Source organism: Plasmodium brasilianum, chromosome 7 (genome assembly GCF_023973825.1).
Source record: "Plasmodium brasilianum strain Bolivian I chromosome 7, whole genome shotgun sequence".
Classification (NCBI taxonomy): domain Eukaryota; phylum Apicomplexa; class Aconoidasida; order Haemosporida; family Plasmodiidae; genus Plasmodium; species Plasmodium brasilianum.
Genome location: NC_090120.1, coordinates 470,231 through 493,995, shown reverse-complemented (window position 1 = coordinate 493,995; position 23,765 = coordinate 470,231). Strand labels below are relative to the sequence as shown.

The 23,765-nt window shown below is 25.1% G+C and overlaps 5 protein-coding genes across 5 annotated transcripts; 2 read left to right on the top strand and 3 right to left on the bottom strand.

Moving 5' to 3' along the window:
• Positions 1 to 1,238: 1,238 nt before the first annotated feature.
• Positions 1,239 to 6,095, top strand: MKS88_001830 (AP-4 complex subunit epsilon; the record flags this gene model as incomplete). Its single annotated transcript, XM_067214793.1, has 7 exons — positions 1,239 to 1,319; positions 1,439 to 1,510; positions 1,835 to 4,304; positions 4,438 to 5,267; positions 5,578 to 5,673; positions 5,800 to 5,939; positions 6,047 to 6,095. 7 exons carry the CDS (start codon positions 1,239 to 1,241, stop codon positions 6,093 to 6,095), a joined length of 3,738 nt encoding a protein of 1,245 aa, XP_067074135.1.
• Positions 6,096 to 7,593: 1,498 nt separating this feature from the next.
• Positions 7,594 to 8,658, top strand: MKS88_001829 (GTPase-activating protein; the record flags this gene model as incomplete). The annotated part of the gene is made up of 1 exon (XM_067214792.1): positions 7,594 to 8,658. The coding sequence occupies one exon, from the start codon at positions 7,594 to 7,596 to the stop codon at positions 8,656 to 8,658; it is 1,065 nt and encodes a 354-aa protein (XP_067074134.1).
• A 951-nt stretch (positions 8,659 to 9,609) lies between these two features.
• On the bottom strand, positions 9,610 to 10,465 carry MKS88_001828 (60S ribosomal protein L32; the record flags this gene model as incomplete). Its single annotated transcript, XM_067214791.1, has 2 exons — positions 9,610 to 9,918; positions 10,379 to 10,465. 2 exons carry the CDS (start codon positions 10,463 to 10,465, stop codon positions 9,610 to 9,612), a joined length of 396 nt encoding a protein of 131 aa, XP_067074133.1.
• A 1,647-nt stretch (positions 10,466 to 12,112) lies between these two features.
• Positions 12,113 to 17,105, bottom strand: MKS88_001827 (LCCL domain-containing protein; the record flags this gene model as incomplete). The annotated part of the gene is made up of 3 exons (XM_067214790.1): positions 12,113 to 12,483; positions 12,564 to 16,227; positions 16,905 to 17,105. 3 exons carry the CDS (start codon positions 17,103 to 17,105, stop codon positions 12,113 to 12,115), a joined length of 4,236 nt encoding a protein of 1,411 aa, XP_067074132.1.
• Positions 17,106 to 18,656: 1,551 nt separating this feature from the next.
• Positions 18,657 to 20,727, bottom strand: MKS88_001826 (alpha tubulin 1; the record flags this gene model as incomplete). The annotated part of the gene is made up of 3 exons (XM_067214788.1): positions 18,657 to 19,835; positions 20,158 to 20,278; positions 20,666 to 20,727. 3 exons carry the CDS (start codon positions 20,725 to 20,727, stop codon positions 18,657 to 18,659), a joined length of 1,362 nt encoding a protein of 453 aa, XP_067074131.1.
• Between the last annotated feature and the right edge of the window lie 3,038 nt (positions 20,728 to 23,765).

Genomic DNA, 23,765 nt, shown 5'->3' with positions numbered 1-23,765 from the left:
TGTATTCACTAAACGTAAAATTTTTTTCTTGAACGAAGGAAAAGATAAACAAGAAATTAAACATTACTACTGTTCTTTTTTAAATTTTCACAAAATGTATATGTAATATTAATTACAACAATATAACAAGCTATCAATTTTTATAATCTTTATATAAATCTTATTATTACAAAACATGAACACCAAAAAATGTTTATAATTTTAATTTTTTTTGTTTTTTTTACAATGTATTTTAATTTTTTCGAATATGTTTTTTTAATTTATGAATAATTTTAAGAACATGTTATTTCACTCATAGGTACCATAAATATATACATACAAACGAATAAGTATAACACTTTTTTTTTTTTTTTTTTTTCAATTATTATTCTCGAACAAATTTTGACATAAATTTTATTATTTTATTTGAAGCTTTAATTTTATTCAAAAAGTGTGCAATTTTTTACCATTATATAATATTCCTATTTCTTCTTGCACTAATACGTATATTTATTTTTTAATTAATTTTAAAATTTGTATATTATTGTAAAGTAACATTTACAAATACATTACTTATGTACATTTATATGTGAATTTATGATTCTATATTTATAAATTTATTCTTGTGTATACATGTATTAAATCAATATGCATACAATCGTTTATGCTTTAGTATACATATATTTATTCTTATGCATATATGTATTTATTATTGTACATGTGTTTACGCCTGCACATAAGATTGTCCCAAAATGCATGTTCATTCGTATGGTAGCTCTTATTTATTGTATACACATTTATATTTAAGCACTGACATATCTCTATATATAAATATATACATATGCTTTTATATATACACGTATATATGTATATATATATGGGTATGTGTATACTTGCCTTAATAACACAGGAAAGCTCATTTTGACTAGTTTTGCAGTTCTAAATTTTAAATAGAACTTTTAAATGTAAAAATGATGTAACAATTATATTTGTACATTTTTGGCTATCCTTAATATTTTAAATGCTCATTATTTTCATTTTTTAGTTGTCACAATTACTCCTTTTTTTGTTTCTTATTATAAAGTTGTTTTAGAAGTACATTTTATATTGCTTAGCCTATTCAATAAATCACATCAAATTTAAGGTAATGTATTATAATAGGGGGCAAGAAAGAAAAGAGATAAATAGATATTATACATATGTATACAGATATAGATAGATAAATATAAAGACAGCAAGATAAATTAAATGAATATAAAATGCTTGGACTAGGTGGATCATGTTTATCAAAGGAGTTTTTTGATTTAGCAAAATCAATAGGAGAAGCTCCTTCGAAACAAGTAAACGCAACGTTTTAGTTAATTATCTTCTTTTTTCCTTTTTTCTTTTGTTTTTTCCCTTTTTCTTTTTCTTTTTTTATGAAAATTTTTACCCCATTTTATTGTTCATTTTTTTAAAGGAGGAAGATCGGATTATATGCAATGAAATCGTTTTGCTTAAGTCAAGGTTTGCCGACCCTAATGCAACAGTAGTAAGTTTGAATATACATGAGCATATGTACTTGCACACGTACGAATGTACACTAATATGCTTATGAGGAAGAGCTAAATAATGAGAAAAGGACCATGGGTATTTTATAAATGCCTGTATGTTTAATTTTTTACCTCAATCGGTTGTAAATGACGAACTTTCTACTTTGCATATATGAGAGTGTTGATAGAGCGATGTATATATATATATATATATATATATATATATATATGCGTATATTTTTATGTATATATATACATATATATATGTGTACATAATGTACATGTGTCCACATGTGCGTACCCTTTTTTTATTCACCTTTTAGAAACAGATAAAGGAATATTTGATTAGGGCTATTTATATCGAAATGCTCGGACATGATGCGTCGTTTGCCTATATCCATGCAGTAAAACTAGCACACGAGAAAAATATATTATGCAAAAGAACAGGCTATCTATCATGTAATTTGTTTTTGAACAAAGATCATGAATTGATGTTGCTATTAATTAACACTATTCAGAAAGATTTAAAGAGCGATAATCATTTAGAGATTTGGGCAGCATTAAATTGTGTATGTAAATTATTGAACAGTGAAATGATACCAGCAATTTTTCCTATTATTAAAAATTTGTTAAATCATAAAAATGAATTAATACGGAAAAAAGTATGTATGTTATTACACAAAATATATTTAATAGATCCTTTATTAATTAAAGACATTGATGTATATCTAAAAAAATTATTGTGCGATGTGGATCCTTCAGTAATGGGAGCATCATTAAATTTAATTGCATGTATTGCAAAGAATCATATGATGTATTGTATAAAGCTAGTTCCTTATTTAGTTTCTATACTTAAACAAATATGTGAAAATAAATTACCAAAAGAGTATGACTATCACAGAATACCTGCACCATGGATACAGATAAAAATATTATCCATTTTTAGAATTCTGGGTTTTTCGAATAAAAAATTATCAGAACAAATGTATGAAGTATTACAGAAAACAATGCAGAGAGCAGATTTTGGTATTAATGTCGGTTATGCTATTATTTATGAATGTGTAAAAACTATTGCAATTATATACCCATCTCATAATTTGCTAGAATTAGCATCTTTATCTATTTCAAGATTTATTTCTTCGGATAATCATAATCTTAAATATGTAGGGGTTACAGGTTTAGCCTTAATTGTAAAAATTAACCCTATGTACGCAAGTAAACATCAGTTAGCAGTTGTAGACTGTTTAGAAGATAAAGATGAAACGTTAAAAATGAAAACATTAGATTTGTTATATCAAATGACAAATCCATTAAATGTGAAAGTTATTGTAGATAAACTATTATTTCATATAGAAAATTCTCTTGACATTCATTTTAAACATGATTTAGCTTGTAAAACTATACAACTTATTGAAAGATACACCCCTGATGATATTTGGTTTCTCAATAAGATAAATTCCCTCTTTTTATCAGTAGGTGAATTATTAGATGAAAGTTATTCTTATTCACTAATTAAGTTATTGAAAGATAGTTCTATATGCGCAGAGTCAGATTCAGATGACGGTATGGTTAGAAGTGAAATAAATGAAGGGATTAATAGTAAGACAGAAAATGTAAATATAGAATGTTTGAACATTGTAAAAGAGGAAAATAACAAGGTTGACTTGTTGGATACCGGGGAAAAAAAGGAGGAAGGAGTTGAGCATGACGTAAGTAAAGGTGATGAAAGAAATGCGGTTAGCGTGTTTGAGAGGGGAAATGGAGTTAGTAATGAAAATAGTGTAAATGGCGCAAATAGCGCAAATATTGCGAAGGATGGAAACGATAGTAAGGTGGATGCTATAACAAATGAAAGGGCATCAAGTAAGAATTATAATATGGATAATGCTGGTAAGGACATAGGTGATAAGAATAATACGATAGATCATGAATCCAATGTTAGTGGGAAAAGCACTGATGAAAAAAAATTAAAAGGAAAAAGAAAGATGAACTATGATGTACACATCTTGAGGAAATATGCCATAAACACATACGTAAGAATGTTAGAAAATAATGAAAACATACCATTCATTTTAATGCAAATAATTTGCTGGGTATTAGGTGAATATAGCTACTTATGTGATTTAGAAAATTACACAATTGAAGATATTATTGATTTATTATGTGAATGTCTAGAAAAAAATTTTAATAACCCAGATAGAGTAAAGTCATGTATAATAACAGCTATTTTTAAATTATGTGCTTTTAATAATATAACTGATCATGTAGTAGCAAAGAAATTAATTGAGAAATACAAAAACAGTCAAATAACTGACATGCAACAAAGATGTTATGAGTATGATTTAATATTGAATAATCCTACGTTAATGAAAAATTTATTTTGTGTAACAAATAATAAAAAAAAAATATCTATTGATGAGAATTTATCTTTCTTAAATCCATTCATAGAAAAACATTTGGAAAATGGTGGAAAATCTTACATTACAAAAGAGTTAAGAAGAAATGAAAATAATTTTGAGTCGTCCAAAAATAATGCTCCTGTACTTAACTTTACTCCTTATGAACTACCATTAAATAATAAAATAAACGTAGATACATTTCACACATCAAATAATAATTATCCATACCAAAAAAATTATAAGTATGATTCTCCTGTCCTTGCTTCGACAATAGAAAATTTTTCTACGCAGAATGAAAAGGAAAAATCTTTTAAACTTAATGTAGTAGGACCGAAAAAATGGAAGAAAGAAACGTGCGAAGTGGAAAGGAAAAATAGTAACAAAAATAGCAAAAGTAACAACAAGAAAAAAAAAAAAAAAAAAAAAAAAAAAAAAAAAAAAAAAAAAAAAAAAAAAAGAAAAAAAAAAAAAGAGTATTACAAATAATAATCTACGTAATAATTATGGACAAACGAATAGAAATGAAGTGGCTAATAACCAAGAGCAACAAGAATTAGGAAAATTTACTAAACTGAGGGAGGAAAACCAGGAAAATCGTTATGATAACAATTATCATGAAGATGAAGGAGAAGATGGAGGGGATGAGAATGAAGAGGAAGATGATGATGATGAAGAAGAGGATGATGAGGAAGACGAAGAAGAGGATGAAGACGAAGGAGGAAATTATGGTACTAATCATTATTCTTTAAATGAAGAAGAAGATGAAAAAAGATTAGATAGTATTGATGGCTACGACGATCAGAATTATGAAAGGTTTGATGATACAGATTCTCACAATTTAAAAGAATATAAATATGAAGATAATAGTTATGATAATAATGTGTACAATAAACAGAGAGGTTCACATATGAACAATGATCAAACAACAACAAATAATGAGTTGACGGAAAAAGAAAAAATGGCTGCTGCATTATTTAATGGACTAATATCAAATAATTCTTCAGTTTTTCAATCAAAAAATAATTATTCTTCAAATTATTCGAGTAAAAAAAGAGTTTCTTTACTTTCCAACAGGAATTATTTTAATTTCAAACGTGACAACAATAAGAATGATTCACAAAAAAACTCATTCGATGAGAGAGGATACCAGGGAAAGACTGAAAAAGAGGATGATGTATCAATAAATCAAGATGAGCAAAAAAAAATGACTTCACGAAGCTTATTGGATAGTAGTTTAAATAATCTAAAAAAAAATGAAGATATGAGAGATTCAAATTTTTCTTATGATATGCTAGATTTAAACGAGTCTTTTGGAGGGAAAAATTATACGGAGGTGAATAATGCTAGTAAAGATGAGGTAATCGTGCATTTTAACATTTCCATATTTTGCTGTTCAAAGAGAAAAAGAAAAAAAAAGAGCATTTATTTTTCTTCATATATTATTATGCTCGTATGTATTAGCGCCCAGTTTTTTAACACGATTTGAAAAAGTTAATATATTTTTCTTATTTTTACCATTTTTTTTTTGTTTACATTTTAGCTTATGTTTTGTTTTGTTTTTTTATGAGTAAGCACGTTTATTTTATTTTTATATTATGTTATATGTATATATATATATATATATATGTATATATCCTCTTATATGCTTCATTTTAATTTTTTTATAGGACAAAAATCTTTGGAACAATATAGGAAGTCAGAAAAAAGCTGTTTTTCTGAACACGTCCAAATTAAACATATTTCAGATAATTAAACATATCGAGGTAATTACATTTTTATGCATCTCCTAAGCTTGTATTATATTGTTTAATTTTTTAATAATTAAATTTTTTTTTTTTTTTTAACGTTATGTTTCATTTAACTTAATATATTTATTGTTCATACTGTAGAATAAGTTACGTGCCAGTGTAGTTGAAGTTAGCAAAAGGGAAGCGCTAACTTCATGTATCTACAACAATAATAGAGTTTTAATAAAAATCAGAATAGAAGACAATAAATTAATTTTTTTAGTTAAGTCCGCCGATAACAAGTAAGACTCAAAGTGAATGTAAAATAGATGCTATCATAATGTTGCCATGTATTTTTTATAAATATGTACGTATTAAAAATATAAATTTTTTTTTTTTTTTTTTTCAGATTGTTTGACAGCGTTTTTGATATTCTGAGAAATTTGTTTCATTTATGAGTATTAATGGTATACATATATATATAAGCACACATGCACGTATGTGAAGGGGGTTTTATAGCCTTTTTTTTTTTTTTTGTTTTTAAAATATTAAGAAATAATAACATAACACTTTTTTTTTTAGTCATATATATATATATATATATATATATATATATATATATATGTACATATATGTCCCTTTTATTGTGGTATATGATATATTTTTAACACACGTACTTGTGTTTCCATCGTTCTAAGCTATTATATAATCTAAGTTATATATACACATATGTATGTATGTACGTATATATATATATATATATGTACATTTGTTTTGAAGAATTAAAATATATTAACATATTTTCTTTATATATATATGTTATATGTATACTTTTTTGGAATAAAAAAGGAACTAAACAAAACAAAATGAAAGTTTTTTAAAATTAAAGAGAAGATATTTATTTTTGAAATTTGTTTCTTTTGCAAAAAGCAAATATTATAACATAAACAAAAAGATACATGTTTGTTAAATTAATAATAGGATTAATAATGTTAATAAATAGAAAATCCTAACGCGTGGCGTACATTAAGACGTTACTCTAAGTATATGTTACAAAAGAAAAGTTAAAAATTAAATATGTTTGTAAGTACATTTTACACAAGTTTATATACCTATATTTCTATTTTGCTTTTTTTCCCTTTTCAACAATTTTAAGGAAATTAAAAATGTTCATGATTATATCAATGCTATGGGTAACTAGCCAAAGGTTTAATTTTTGTAAAAGTCAAATATATGTAGTTTATGTATATATGTATATATATATACATATAGAAACATATATCTACACGTATGCATATATAAACATACATGCAAGTATATGTACACATATATAAACATACTTGTAAGAACAAGTACACTTATATAAACATAGATATATGTACATGCACATATATATACTGTACTTTATTTCTTATTTTAAATTTTTCTTGCATCAAAAGAAACTTGTATCTATTAAAGCAAAAATTTTAATCTTCAAGATTTTTACTAAAACTATCAAAAAAAAAAAAAAAAAATACTTGCATACATGTATATACCTATTTTTTTCCTTCTTATTATATTTTCTGTGAATTCTTCAAGAATTAGGAAAAAAAGAAATATGCTAATTTTTTTAAATTAACAAAAACTCTTTAGTAATATGTCATAAACAAAATATGAACGTTCCATAAAGCATTTTAGAAAGAAAAAAATTTTTTTTTTTGTGGAAAATATTTTCAATAAAATAGAATAAAAAGATAGGGGGAAAAAAAAAAGAAAGGACAGAAAAATTTTAGAGGCAAAAAGGAAACAAAAAATGTAAATAAAAGGAAATATGGTTTAAGAATTAGTTAGATTTTTCTTATTTTTTTTTTTGAAAAGATATACATATAATAAAATATAGTATAGATATATTATAATATATATTAGTATATGCTAATGAACATAATATTGTAACCTACTTATCTAAGTTAAAGTAAAATGATAATTGGTAAAAATTTTTGGGATGAAGAAAAGGATGCTCCAATTCTGAAAAGGAATGCCAATTACATTAATAAAGAAAACTGCGAATATGTTTGTAAACGTGCTGAAAACTTTTATGAAATAATGTTAAGTTATATCAAAGAAGAAATAAATGTTGAATTAAAAGAAGACTGTAATGATAAAGAAATTTTAAGAATTATTAAATTAGATGCTGAAAGAACTTTTAATAAAGAAGAAAATAGATTATTGTTGATAGCAGTATTACAATCGATATATCCAATAACAAATGATTATCATCAAGGTATATCTTTCATATCATCCTTTTTGTTACTTTTTTTAGAACCAAAGGAAGTTGTAAAAATTATTACAGGATTACACAAATATTATTTACCCGGTTATTTTAAAGCAATGCCAAAAGCATATGTACGAGATTCTCGTGTTTTTTTAAGTATTTTAAATTATTTTAATCCAAAATTATATGAACATATAAAAAATTTAATAACACCAGAAGCCTTCGTTTCCAAATGGTTTATTGGTTTGAATGTCCATGTCCTAACGTTTGAATCTCTTATGTTATTTTTTGAGCATTTATTAAAAGAAGGTGAAATTTTTTTATTTAAATATAGTATTGCTTTGTGCGGGACATTGGAACAGGAAATTATGAACACAAGTGATGTCTCCAAACTTCTCGCATTGTTGCGATTAGATCAAAAACTTTTCCCAAATGATTATAAAAAATCTGAAGCACAAAAAAATGGAGACTTTTTTTTAAATATAATAGAGGCTTCCTTAAAAGTGGATATGACAAATATCGATTTGTGTAAATTAAGGGAAGAAGCATGTAAACAGATGCAGTTAGAGGAGGAAAAAAGAAAACAAATAGAAATGGAACGACTCTTAACAGATGACGAAATTATTTTTTCAGACGAGGAGGAAGATTTCATAGAGAGTGAGGATATAACAGAAACTCGTAGCGAGGGAGGGGAAAAGGAGAAGAGTGGTCAACAAGAGGTAAAGCGAAGTGATGTTGTGGAAAAGAGAGAATGTGACAATGTTGACTGATCTTATATGAAATTCAGAGAAAGGAACAACTATAATTTAAATATGAAAAGAGTGTAATTGTTTAATTTTTAAAAGCGCTGTAGTGATAAAGGAATATGCAATTAGTTAAAATTGTTACCATATTGATGTTTTTTAAAAGGTTATGTATATTTTTCCTCATAAGCAGTTTATATACATGTATGTGTGTATATTTCTATATCTTTCTATCCATATGTATATATATATTATTAGCGCCCATTTAACAATGTATCTGTCATTTTAGTTAAAAGATTTCAGTTCAAAAATACAGGGGATACATATAAACATGTTTAATTTTAGTATGTTATATATAATACGATATAGTATTTTTTTTTTTTTCTTTTTTAAATATATACACACATATTTAAAATCTTGTTTGACATATATGTATCCGTATATATATATATATATATATATATTAGTATGTATGTATGTAGTTTTTTTTTTTTTTGAGAATTTAAAAACTTTTACGCTATTGCTCAATAATTAAAGCATTTATTGAGACACACTTATATTTAGATAATTATTTCGTGAAAAATATTTTCACGTAACTATTTGCGAAAGTTGAATTAGAGGTAACTTTTTTTAGATGCCTAAAATTTAAGTATATCCAATAAACATGCAAATTCATTAAAGGAGAGTGTTTCAACATACACTTTCGTTGTTCTGTTATAACTTGGGAGAACTTTCGAAAAGATTATTATTTTATTTTATTTTATTTTATTTTTTTTATTAGGAAGGCAATTGTATCAAAAGAATAAATTTTGCTTTTTAGCTGTTTTTTCCATTTTTATCATTTTTTTTGTTCTATGGGGTTGTGTTATATATAATAAAATTAAAAAAAAGGAGGAAAAAAAATATATACATAAAGAAAATATACATAGAGTGAATATTCACAAAAGCACATGTATACACAATACATGTGTGGTTGGTTTACTCTTCCATTTTTTGCAATCTTGCGTTTGCATTAATAACCGAAACGTTCATTTGTTTGGCTCTCTGAATTATTTCCTTTCTCTTTTTACTTGAAACATTATGAGCAATTTGCACACAGTATTTGGTATTGTTCATAATTAATGGTTCTAATTCTTTAACATTTTTTACTATATATTTATATTTATTATTAGGCAGTAAGTATTTTGTTTTATTATTACTACCATACCCAATACTTGGCATAAGATTTGTTCCTTTATATCTTCTCCTGACACGGCAATCAATACCTCTTGGTTTTCTCCATGCAGGCTGCAAACAGGATATGAAATAAAAATGAGCAAAAAAGTATTATGAAGGGGATATTCATATAATGCATAAGCTTGTAGAAACACTCTAGTACAACAAACTTTGTACACCTATGGAAAGTCCTTCCATTCATATGTACGTGCTTGTGATTGTTCAATGAATCCTAACATAAATACTTTTAATGCATTTAAGCGGTTATGTAACAATGCTATGCATATATACATATAAACATATATATATATATATATATATATAATTTATATTTCCCTAGCCGTAATTATTTTATCATATTTTAATTTTTTTTGTTTTCGTTTCATTTTTCTCCCTTTTTTTTTACAGTCAAGTCAGCTATATAGGGTAACATTAAAACATTTATACAAACGTATGTACAAGCATACGCCTATACTTATATACGTATACTCATAGTTAAGGACACGTTTCTTTGTTATATTTTACGCATTACCTTGACACACATAAACCTGTTTGACTGAAATCGGGTAAATTTTTTGGTTCTCTTTTTTATAATCTTTCCTACTTTTTTTACAGCCATTATTTTAAAATTATTTTATGTTTAATGATTAAATTGTGTTTTTTAAAAAGCGTTCTAAATTCTCTTATATTATTAATATATATAAATATATAAGTATTATGTATATTTATATTATTATATACTGTAAAATTTATGTATGTTAAAATTTCTTTTCCTTAATTCAGTAGATATTTTACTCCTTTTCTTTTTTCTCTATAAACTGTTCATAGCACTTCAATACTTATATATAAATAATATGCCTTTAACTTTTAATGTTAATATTTCCCTGAATATATACATAAAAATGGTTTATGCATACATATTTGTTATATATGTATATTATATATTATATATATGTATATATATGCATGATATTAAGAAAAAAAATAATAAACATTTATGTTGTTGGTTTAGCTATTTTTACATACCTCACATAAATATTTAAGGAGTCCTTGAAAAAAAAAAAAAAAAAAGTAAACCCCAATAACAATATTGTGAGCCTATCAAAACAAATTTTTTTTATGGCGAAATAAATAACCTCCTTTTGGGGGGAAGTTTTCCATATATAAAAGGATTATATATAATATTGTAAATTTTTAACATTATTATTCTTTGAAATGAAATTTTTTTATTTATATTGTATGAAATTTTTTTTTTATTTATAGTTCAAATGTTTGTTTTTCATTATAATGCAAAAATTTACAAAGGTATATTTTTTTAAAAAATGCACCAGCAGTTTAAGGGGTATATATTAGGTGTAGCACCAAATATCTTCTTCACTGCTCATTACAGTCAAAAATGTATTTTCAAAAATTGGGGAAATCAAAAACAGTTGAACTGGTAAATATTTGCATTTTATAGGGAAATAATATAGAACTAAATTTTTAATTAAAAAAGAAAAAAATGAATAAAAGAAAAAGCTAATTAATGTTATATAGTGTTGAGTAGTAAAACAAGCTCGAAGAACATATGTTCATACACTTTATTATAGTTTATAAAAATAGAAGGAATACTAAATTGTAGCACATGTGGCTGTTTTAAAACTACACTGAAACATTTTTGGAGCCTTGAAACAATTTTTTAATGTGTAAATAGCTCTTTTTTAGTGTTACCGCAATATGGTAAATATATATATATTTGTATACATATTTACATGTGGTACTTTTTTTTTTCTAATAGTTTAGCTGGAAAAGTGTAAAACACATTGATAGAAAAAAAAAAAAAAAAGAATATAACAAAAACAAAGAAATTGCAAATGAACCAATTTCATATTTTTTTTTTTTGACACTATTCTGAGTTAAAAAAATTTTCTGTATATAATTTTTTAAATAATATATGTTAAGTAAAACGATTTTGCTACTATTCATAATTGGGAGTAGATTAAAAACTTTTCTTTTTCTCGCACAATTTTAAGGTTTATTTATTTTTTTTCTTATTATGTATATCACATATATGATATTAAAAGAGCTCATAATATTATAGAAAATTATTGTTGAAAATGAATGTTTCATTGTTGCTCAATTTGTACCATATATATTTAGGGTATTACTTTTTCTACACCCTATTGTGACGATGATTTTTTTTTTTTTTTTTTTTTTATCATTGAGGATTAATTGAGATGTTTTTAAATTTGGATTCTCCACTTAAAACTATGAGTCCAGCATTACCCTAGTCATTAAGATGTTCGTTAAACGTTGAGTTTAAAATCATTTCATCATTTAACGTTATGCTGACACTAGAGCCATTATATGATACCTTTAAATTATACCATGTGTTGGGGTTAATAGGTATATGTGTGGGTGTATTTAATTGATACGGAATACCTTTTGTAATTTTGAGAAGATACAATTTTCCTGTCATTTCGGTTGTATCCAGTATAACTGATAGGAAGTCGTCTGTTCTTATAACTCTAAAAATTATTCCACATTTTGATAACTTTTTTAAATTAATGGAAGACTGAAATGTGAAGGATTTCATGTCAGCACATATGTTCTGTTTCTTCAGAAGTATAATTGAGGGAATAACTAAATTGCCTTCTCCTTCCTTTTGTATACAGTATAGGTAATTATTCTTTTCATTGTTATCTTTGTTGTTTCCCGTTAGTGCCTGCTTGTCATACCATTTTCACTATTTTCCGTACTCTTTCCATTATTAGCACCCCAAATAGAGCTCAAGTTAAAACCCCCATGAATTTTCCAAAAAGAATTCGAAGGTACTATCCAATTAGTATCTAGTGGAACGTTAAACTCTTCCTCGAATTCTCTGCATACTTTTTGATTTGGTTCATCTATATTTTTTCTTTCGATCTTTCTGCGTTCGTTGTTTTCGCTTTTTCCACTTTTTTCTATATCCATTTCGAGTGCCTTTTTCTCCTTCTCAGTGTTGTATTGACTATTTGTGCTAATTTCTTTGTAGTTTCCTATTTTGTAATACTTAGCCTGGTCAAGAGAACCTATAACAATTTTGTCAATAAATACTTTCTCTTTACATTTATTTACGCCAAAACCTAACAAGCCCAATGTATCATTTTTTAATTCATATCCTAAGGCATATTTTCCATTTATATAAGCCCTAATATTTTTATAACCGAATTCAATAAAAATTTTTGTCCAATTGGCTAGCTGATATGATGAGTTATGAATTACTTTCGAATTAACTTTTTTACCTATTTTTCCATCAAGAACTTGAATAAAATAGAATTCGTTTTTATTTATTATAAAATTTGAGTAATTATTATAATCTTTATATTTAAAAATGATACCAACATCTCCTTCGTACGGTAATTTTACGTCTAATGAAATAAAGCCTTTGTAGAGTTTTGTGTATCTATAAAGTATGTAAGAGCCATACAGGTCCTCATTTGATGATATCAAACTATCATTAGTTATGGATGAAAAGAGATTTCCGTTTGTGTATTTTTCAATGTTCCATTTGGATGTCCAATTTGATGAATATATCGCATTATTACTATCTGTTACTATATAATTATCATTAATATTTGTTGAATTATATTTTTCTGTAAACGTTTGGACAGTTACTGCTTTAACATTTGCTAAAGATTTTTCTAGTCTTTCTATGAGAAATTTCTTCTTGTTTGTAATTATATGAAATTGTTTTACTAAAGATGCAATAATAGATTCTTCTTTTTTGAGGAATGACTGATAATCAATCTGTTCAGATCTCACCCCTGCTAATGTTTTATTAAAACCATTTATAAATTTTTTTTTCATAAATAAATTGGAAAAAATACTTTGATGTTTCTTTGCCAAATTTTGGAAGTGTTCTTTTTCCTTTTCATAATTTTCCTTAAATGTGAAAAATTCGCTTTTTAATGTTTGATCCTCGAACGTATTGGAGGTTATTTGCCCTACTTCCTGTTTCTGCTTCCGATTTGCAAACATTTTTTCTTTATAATTTTTTGTGTTATATATATTATGCATATTAAGTAACTGGTTTTGTAAGACTGCATGTTTTTCATGTACTAAAGTAACAGGGGGATTGTCAAGAATATATGAGTTCAATTGGATGAAAGAAGGAAATAAATCATCTCCCTGATTGTAATTATCAGAGTTTAACGATTCATTTGTATTGTATGAAGTTGTTGGAAAATTACAAATGACTCCGTTAGGTTTTGTTATATAGTAGGAATCTTTATTCTTCATATCCGTTATTGTAGCTTTAATATTATTTCGTGTTATACTTATGGTACTATTAAACGATTGAGTAATATTCTTAAGTTTCCTTATTTCTATTAACCCCCCTTTATTAGTTATAATACCAGAATGTATTGCAGATTTGCATATGGGTGATATTGGAGCATAGATAAAAGAACCGTAAACTTCCTTATCATTAATACAAGAAGGTAAACATCGACCAACTATCATTTCGTCCTCATTAAAATTGATATTTTCAAATGTATCGTCGCATGATAAAAGCCTAGATGGATATTTCATTATATCATTTGGTTTTCCGTATTTAATATATAATTGAATATTGTTACATGTTTTTTTAGTCCATCCTGGTATATATATAGGTAATTTATTTTCGTCACTACTATATTTCTCAAATAATGAAAACATATCTACAACTATGCTTTTTTCACTATTTATTAATTCGGATGATTTTATACGTTTTACTACGAAGGAACCTGAACCAAATTCATAATTATCTTTTAAATTATTGTTACAATTTATATCAACATCAGAAATGTATCTTTTAGATAAATCTGTTTTTGTTAACAATGAGTGTCTATCATCAGTTACAATTCCTTTGTACCCTTTGTATAATTCACGATTTTTATCAAAGTTAAGGAAGAAGTCATCCATATCCACTAGTTTGATATCTGTTATTCCTTTGAACGTGTTATCATGAATATTAGTTGGTATCAGAACACCACAATGTTCGTATTTTCCTTCTTTGTTTCTAACGCTTTTCACCATTACCTTTATGATACCTTCACTCTCCATGGGGAGGAAATTAGCTTTAACCGCCGATGCGCACATGCTAGATTTCAATTCATAACAGTTAATTCCCGCGTTTGTTCTTTCCATTTCCTCCTTTTCAGCATCTGTTTTTTCGGCTTCTGCTGTGTCCACTTCTGTTGTTTGCACTTTAGCATTTTCTGCTGCTGTTTCCGTTGTCATATTTTTTTTCTCCTTATGTTTGGGATATTCCCCTCTATCGAAACAGCCAGAAGGACATAAGAACTGAAACTCCTGATTTTTCTTCGGCAGAGCTTCGAATGTCTCTGAACAGTCTATCTTTTTTTGCAATGGTGTGTAGCACACTTTTTCGTATGTGGTGGTATATAAATATAAAGAATTTATTATTTGTTCAGGAAGATTTTTACTACTCCAGTACAAAGTAAAAGATGGTTTGTAGTAATTTTTTCCTTCTTTTGATGATGATATTTCAATATATATAGGTACTATTTTATTTTTTGGTAAGAACACAAGTGGGCTACTTATAGTTGTATTAGTTTGCTTATCTATGTTTGCAATAATTTCTTTATTATCTAATTTGACAATAAGATTTCCTGTTATATTTTTTGCTACAAAAATATAATTATTACTATCTGAGACATTCAAAAAACTCTGAATTATAATTTTTATTTCTCCCTTTTCAATTCCTAACTCACTTAAAATTTCCTCGTTTACTTGCAATTTTTCCAGTGGTACTCTCAATAAACTTTTTTTGTAATTTACATCAATACTATCATATATTTTCATTAGAGCCCCTGTTCCATAATCTTTTAATGAAGAAGCGGTATTTACTATTGATTTTACATCATTCATTAAATTTATGATTTTTTCCTTTTCTATTTTCATTTCTTTATCTGTTTTTAAAATGTAATCTATTTCTTTTTCTAATTGATTGTAGCTACTAATTAATATATTTGATTTTTTATGAAGTTTTTCTAAATATTCTGTATTCACATTTTGTAATTTTTTTTGAGCATATCTTATTTTCATTAAATTCAATTCATCTGGGGTAGAAGGTATTATTTCAAATCCAGTAGAAGATAGGGAATTACAAGTAAAAGAAAACAACTTATTCCCAGCTACTTGGGCGCATTTATTGCTCTCATTTTTCAATTGTTGTTCTTTGTCTATTTTCCATATTTCAGATTTTTCATCTTGATTAGGAGAGCATGTTGATACTACTAAAATATTTTTATAAGTTTTTAGGCACAATCCGTTCTGAGTGCGTATTCTTCCGTCGTTAAAGGATAACCAAGTGATTTTTCCCTTGAAAAGGAAAGAAAGAACAACATGAAGAATCAACTGAATATTAGAAGGTTATCCACAAATGCTCCCACAACTGTGTATACATACATATATATAAATATATAAATATATATATATATATATATATATATATATATGTATGTATGTACAGATGCCCATGTACATGCTACGGATGACATTTTTTCTACTCCTTGAAAATATACGGAGTCTTTGAACAGTAACAGAACAATAGTGGTAAACAGACGAAAAACAATACACAGAAGCGATGTCTACATATAAGACTTGAGATGCGCATATTTTTATGAATATAATAATAAAAATTATATTATTTTAAAATGTCTACACATGGTGAATTAGTTTAAAAATATTTAAATATATTTTTTTATCTACTTATTTTATATATTTCAAAATGTATCAACATGCCTATATATGCATGTAATGGCAACTTATTTAAACATGTCATTGTTACGATTTAATGACTCGCATGACACAAAAATGACGCATCATGCCTTTCTTGTTATCTATTATATTCAAGAATATAAAAATTTTATGTTTCGAATATAAACTAATAAAACATCATCTAAGATTGTAATATTTAATTTGAGACTACTACACTTGATAATGCAGGTCACATTTTCAAATTATTTCTTTTTCTTAGATTATAGGAAAGGTAATTAAAATTAAATTATAATTTTTTTTTTCTTTTTCTTTACCTCATTTTCATGAGCTACTTTATCACAACTGTCTGATGATATTTCAAATTTATTATTTTCAATAATATTCTCAGGGTATAAACAATACGAGCCTTTATATTTTAAAAATATTTTATTATTAGATGGATAATTATTGATGATTCCTTTACACAAGTAAGTAATAAATAGTATACATATTATTGAAAAAAAAAAGTTATTCATTATGTATAGTATTTCCTTTTTTAGAATTAATTAAAAAAAAAAAAAAGAAAAGAAAAATAGCAACAAGAGCAATAACAGTAGCTACAACAATACCAAAATGACAAGGATAAATTAATAAGGACAAAGTAACAAAAACTATAACAAAAAATTAAAAAAGAAAGAACAACAAGACAAAAAGAAAACAAAAAGTATATGTTCCAGAATATTTTACATTGCTGATTTATGCTGTTACATTTTATGATGTCTTAAAAATCATGGAAAACTCTTCCCTGTATCAGGATAAAATGGCTAGCTTTAGAAAAATAAAAAAATGAAAAATAAAAAAAAATATCAAGTATTCCACTAAATTTTGGTAGGTGTTAAATTGAGTATTTTTCAAATTAATTATTTATTACAACTTTTTTTTTTTTTTTTTTTATTAACATCATAATAAAAACGTTTCAGTAGTTTTATTATTATAATAGAATGCACAAGCATAATTGGGGTATAGGCATATATTTCACATCAGTATGTGTAATTACACAATTTTATATTTATAGAGCATTTAACAGTATGGGGTATGAGGAAAAAAAAAAGAAGAAAAAAAAAGTATATACATAAAAAAAAAAAAATTATAAATACATAAAAAAATATCCTTCTGCCTACATGTCCAAATTTATATTTATATGTGTTAGCTACTGAAAACAACAGGCTGCAACTATTTTCATTTGGGGACTTTGCTTACACGTAGTGTATTAGTATTTTAAAAATACGGTAAAATGTGATATTTTAAATTTTAATTAAATTTATTAATTTTTATTTTCTCTAAAATTACAACACGCATATATATATGTATATATATTTGTTTATATATATTTATAAACATTGACAAAAAGAAAATATTAATTTTTTTAAATATTTCAACAGAAATATATATATATAAGCTCATTGAATAGGATGTTTAATAATAACTAAAGTACAAATAATGTTAAGAAGGTAAATATATACATGCGTACGTAATTATATGTATTATATTTGTAGGTATATACATAATTATATATATCCTATATGTGCTCGCGTAGAGGCATCTTTGAGAAATATAAGATAGGCATACACATGTATGTATTTGAGTGAATATATATATTAATTAATATTCTAAAATAAAAACATAATATATATATGCATATAAATATGTTTATGGATTAAAAATGATTTTGTGCTTATATATAATTTTCTTTTTAACTGAAGATTTTTGCATTACGAAAAAAAAAAAAAAAAAAAAGAAAAAAGAAAAAAGGAAATAGGAAATAGGAAAACATATAAAAATAATATAATTATGATACATACTTCGTACTAAATATTAATATAATATACTGTATTTGTTATTATAATTATTACTAGTTCTTTTTTTTTTTTTTTTTTTTCTGCACTTATTTTGTAAACAATTTTTTTTTTATTTTATACTTTTATATTTACATTATTTAACACATACATATGCATATATGTACATGTAATTATCTATAAAATGTCTAATTTGTTTTATAATTGCATCTTGATAATAACCAAGTGTGCTTAATATTCTCCATCATAACCCTCATCTTCTCCTTCTCCCTCATTCGACTCAATACCAACTTCTTCGTAATCTTTTTCTAAGGCTGCTAAGTCTTCTCTTGCTTCGCTAAATTCCCCTTCTTCCATACCTTCTCCTACATACCAATGAACGAAAGCTCTTTTGGCATACATTAAATCAAATTTTTGGTCCATTCGAGAAAATACTTCAGCAATAGCAGTGGAGTTACTAATCATACAAACAGCTCTCATAACTTTTGCTAAATCTCCTCCTGGAACAACAGTAGGAGGTTGATAGTTAATTCCACATTTGAATCCAGTAGGGCACCAATCAACAAATTGTATAGTTCTTTTTGTTTTAATTGTGGCAACAGCAGCATTTACATCTTTTGGTACAACATCTCCTCTATACATTAAACAACAAGCCATGTACTTTCCATGACGAGGATCACATTTTGCCATCATATTTGCTGGTTCAAATGCTGAATTAGTAATTTCTGATACTGACAATTGTTCATGATATGCTTTTTCAGCACTAACAACAGGTGCATAAGAGGATAACATAAAATGAATACGTGGATATGGTACTAAATTAGTTTGAAACTCTGTTACATCAACATTTAAGGCACCATCAAATCTTAGAGAGGCTGTTAAAGAAGAAATTACTTGAGCTATTAATCTATTTAAATTTGTATATGTCGGTCTTTCTATATCTAAGTTTCTTCTACATATATCGTAGATGGCCTCGTTATCTAGCATAATAGCTACATCAGTATGTTCTAATAAAGAATGCGTTGATAAAACTGAATTATATGGTTCAACTACAGCAGTTGAAACTTGAGGAGATGGCCAACAACAAAAGTTTAACTTAGATTTTTTTCCATAATCAACTGATAATCTTTCTAACATCAAACATCCAAATCCACTTCCTGTGCCACCACCAACAGCACTAAACATCAAAAAACCTTGCAAACCTGTACAGTTATCAGCTAATTTCCTAATTCTATCTAAGCATACATCTATGACTTCCTTACCAATTGTATAATGACCCCTTGCGAAATTATTTGCTGCATCTTCTTTTCCTGATATTAACTGTTCAGGATGAAATAATTGACGGTATGTCCCGGTTCTTACTTCGTCTACGACTGTTGGTTCTAAATCCACAAACACACATCGTGGAACCTATATCGAAAGAGGATATATTTTTGCATATATGAAACACATATACTCATATACATATATATACGTACATTCATATATGCATTCATATTGGTAACATACAACCATTTTTTATATAGGTTTATTATGGTAAAAAAAAAAAAAAATGCAACTTTCCTCCATAATTAATGTAAAAATTCTTAATGTAAAATGATGGTATCAAAAAGTTATTTAAAAAAAATTATAACGTAAAACCAGTTGACAGAATTTACGTAAAAATGATTTTTTTCAAAATTAAAATGTAGAAATATATTTAATCAACAGTCTTAATTTTTTAGTTCATTACATGTTTTCCTGCACCAGTTTCTGAAAAAAATGTATTAAAAGCATCATCGTTTGCTCTAGCAGCTTTGTCAGAGGGCATTTGACCATCGGGTTGTATCCCATGCTCTAAACAAAATAATTCCCTAAAAACAGATTTATAATATTTATAAAGTGTAAAAATAAAAAAAATAATAAAAAAAAGAATAAACGAAAAGTTTATAATGATATGAAAAAAGTTTAACTAATTCATTTAGTCATGATAAAATATATATTTTTACAAAACTATAAAAGGAAAACACAAAATGGACATATGTGTGTATGCGTAAATATACACATGAATATACACAATGAACTAAACTTAATGTGAAAGATACTATAAACCTTATGTAATATCATCACTGAGTACTACTGAAAAAGGTGGCACAACGTAAATAAAAAACACAAAAAAGTAATGGAAATAAACATAAAAAAGAGAAAAGAAAGCGTAAAATAGAACATAAAAAATGTGCACGATCATGATATTTTTTTACCAGCAAGCATTTCCAACTTGAATACCAGCTTGTCCTACATGAATGCTTATTACTTCTCTCATTTTTAGTTAAATATTAGAAAATAAAAAATTCCTTTTTAAAATGTAGTAAAAAAGTAATTATAAAAATATAAAGAAAAGATAATACAAGGAAATTACGTAATTGATTATTGTGTATATAAATATAAATAAATACACATATATATATAAATATATATATATATATTCTGTTTTTATATTTATTTATAATTTATTTTAATTCTTATATTTTTTGTAATTTTTTTTTAAACTTATAAAACTTAATAATTATTCGTAAAAAATTGTTATACATTCATTAAAACATTGGGAGTGCAAAATAAAAAAAAAAATAATAATAATGCTCTTATCACTATCATTCATTCATTTACATAATTATATGTGAATTTCAAAGTAGCAAGATTTTTTTTGAGGAAAAAGAAAAAAAATCTGTACACAAATGTAAAAGTATTTAAAAGTTCTTTTTTTTTTTTTTTTATGTTTTCCAATAACATATAAAAGGAATAATATATAAAAAGTAATGATCTTTTTTTTTATTTTTTTTTTTTGATATTAAATTTGTGTAAAACGTATATTCTTTTATTATTTTATTTATTCTACGTGCATATAATAAGAAAAAAAAAAAAAATTCTGTCAGTATATAAGCTAAGTGGTGCATTGATTAACAGTTTTTTTTTCCTTTTTAATATTGTTCAGACAAAATGGTCAGGGTATTTTAAAACTTTGATATAAATTCTGTATTTATCACAGGTATATACATATATATATATATATATTTTACATAAAGAAAAAAAAATAAAATATGCATGTGTTCAAACCTTTAACAAGCGTTTTCGTTATTCTTTTTTTGATTATTATATACAAGAAATTTAGGAGTTCAGCTATATAAATGTAACATATATTTTTTATATAAATAAAATAATACAGCATATATATATGTGTGTATATATGCTGCTAAAAAATAAAATGAAAACATTGAAGTTTTTATCAGTTAAGTTAAACATTTGCTATACATTTTTTTTTTTTTTTTTTAAATTAGTAGAACTGTTAGAGTGTCTATTATACATTTGTTCTAGTGAAGTCATATGTAGCATCTTTTTCAGTTGTTAATTATTTTCATTTTATAAAATATTATTAACGATTCATAAAAATATAATTTTTTTTTTTCTCACACAAACTAATAGTATTACACATGTAAAAAGTTATCGATTTTTACCATAAAAAAGAAAAATAATATAGATATTATTTATTTTTTTTTTTTTTTCCATCTCTGGGCTCGTAAGTTTTAAAGAATTTATATGTGTATAACATTCATTGTGTTATTTAAGCTATTTTTTAATTTTTTTTCCCTTTAATTACCAATAATTTCCTTATAGACGTATGCACACCTTTATGTTATTATCCGTATATATATAATATACTTTTTATAACTTATTCAGTTTTTTTTTTTTTTTTTTTTTTTTGTATGTGCCTTTGACGACTCAAATGTTAATAGATGGTACATGTTTTTTCTGTTAAGCTATATGAAATACACATAAAATTATTTTTAAAAAAGGTATGAAGTTATTTTTGTTGTTTAAATGCTAAGGTGAAATTTTTCAAAAAAGCATAAAAGCTGTTACAATTTCTGATAACACACATTTTACGCTTATACTTTTCTAATGAAACTAAAAAGAAGATAAAAAAAAAAAAAAAAAACAGAAGAAAAAGATATGAATTTAAATATATCATTAATACTGAATACTAATCTTTTTTGTAGATCTATATGTTTTACAAGAAATATAAAAAATATGTAGTTACATTATATTTTTTCATTTAATTGGTATAGGGGACTTTTGGGAAAAGGATGCTAGATAAGTGTGCAACACTATTTTTTTTTTTTTCAACTACTTGTATGCTCTGTAACATGTTCGTTATAGTTGTATAACTACGTTATCTTTTTGTTATGCTGATGCTGAATTAATTGAAAAAAGAAAAAAAATATATAAAAACAAGAATGGAAATTCAGACGAAGGAAAAAAGTTTCATATCAGTATAAGTTGCACTATTATTGTTAATTCAGCATAAAGGGAGGTTTTATAAACCTCTTAAATTGCTTTGTATGTATTTTGTTTTACTAGTATTTCTTTCATTTTTTCCTAATATGCACAAAATGCATTTTTCCAAAATATTTGGGAAAAATAAATTTGTTTAATAACACCTATTTTAGCTGTTTTTTTAAATTATTCTTTTCAATTCCTTTTTTTGTTTAAAGATACGTAAATTATCTTTCGTGTACAAATACATGGTTTTTTTTTTTTTTTTTATTAGCATGTTTATATTTTATGAAGGGTGTACCTATATTAATTGTTCTTCTTAATAATGTAAAAAATGATGTAGTATTAAAAATATTTTACAATAATATTTTTACTTGTTCTTTTCCAAAAAAAAGGGAGATATTATTTTATGTATGATAATATTTTTTTTAGCCAAAGAAAGAGAATTTTTGTATTTTTGCGTAATATCTTAAAATTATGAAAAATAAAACATAAATATTATCTTTCTTTTTTTTTTTTTTTTTTTTTTTTTTATTTATTTTTTCATGTATGATACTGCACACATCATTTTTTGTTGCACAGAACGTGTTTATTTTGTTTAATGTAAAAAAATTAAAGTATTTTAAAAGGTATGTAAATATTATAGTATTGCACATATATGTTATATACAATTAAAAAATTAATAAAATAAAATTTCTCTTACAAAAATTATAATACTGTAAAAAAAAAAATAAAATAAATTTACGTGGAGCATATATAATATAGGAAATGAAGAAGATTCATTTTCATTGCTTCAAGATTTAAACTGATTTCAAATTTCTTGTTATATGGCATAAGAATTTACAACTTAACAGAAACAAGCATTTAGAAATATGGAGAATATGTGCACATATATATGTATACATGTCAGATTTTGGTTCTCTTAATGAATCTATTTTTTTCTGTTAATTTATGGTTTGAAATATTTAAAAAAAAAATACAAAAAGGATAAACAAAAAAAGTAAAATTATTTAAGAAAAAAAGATTGTA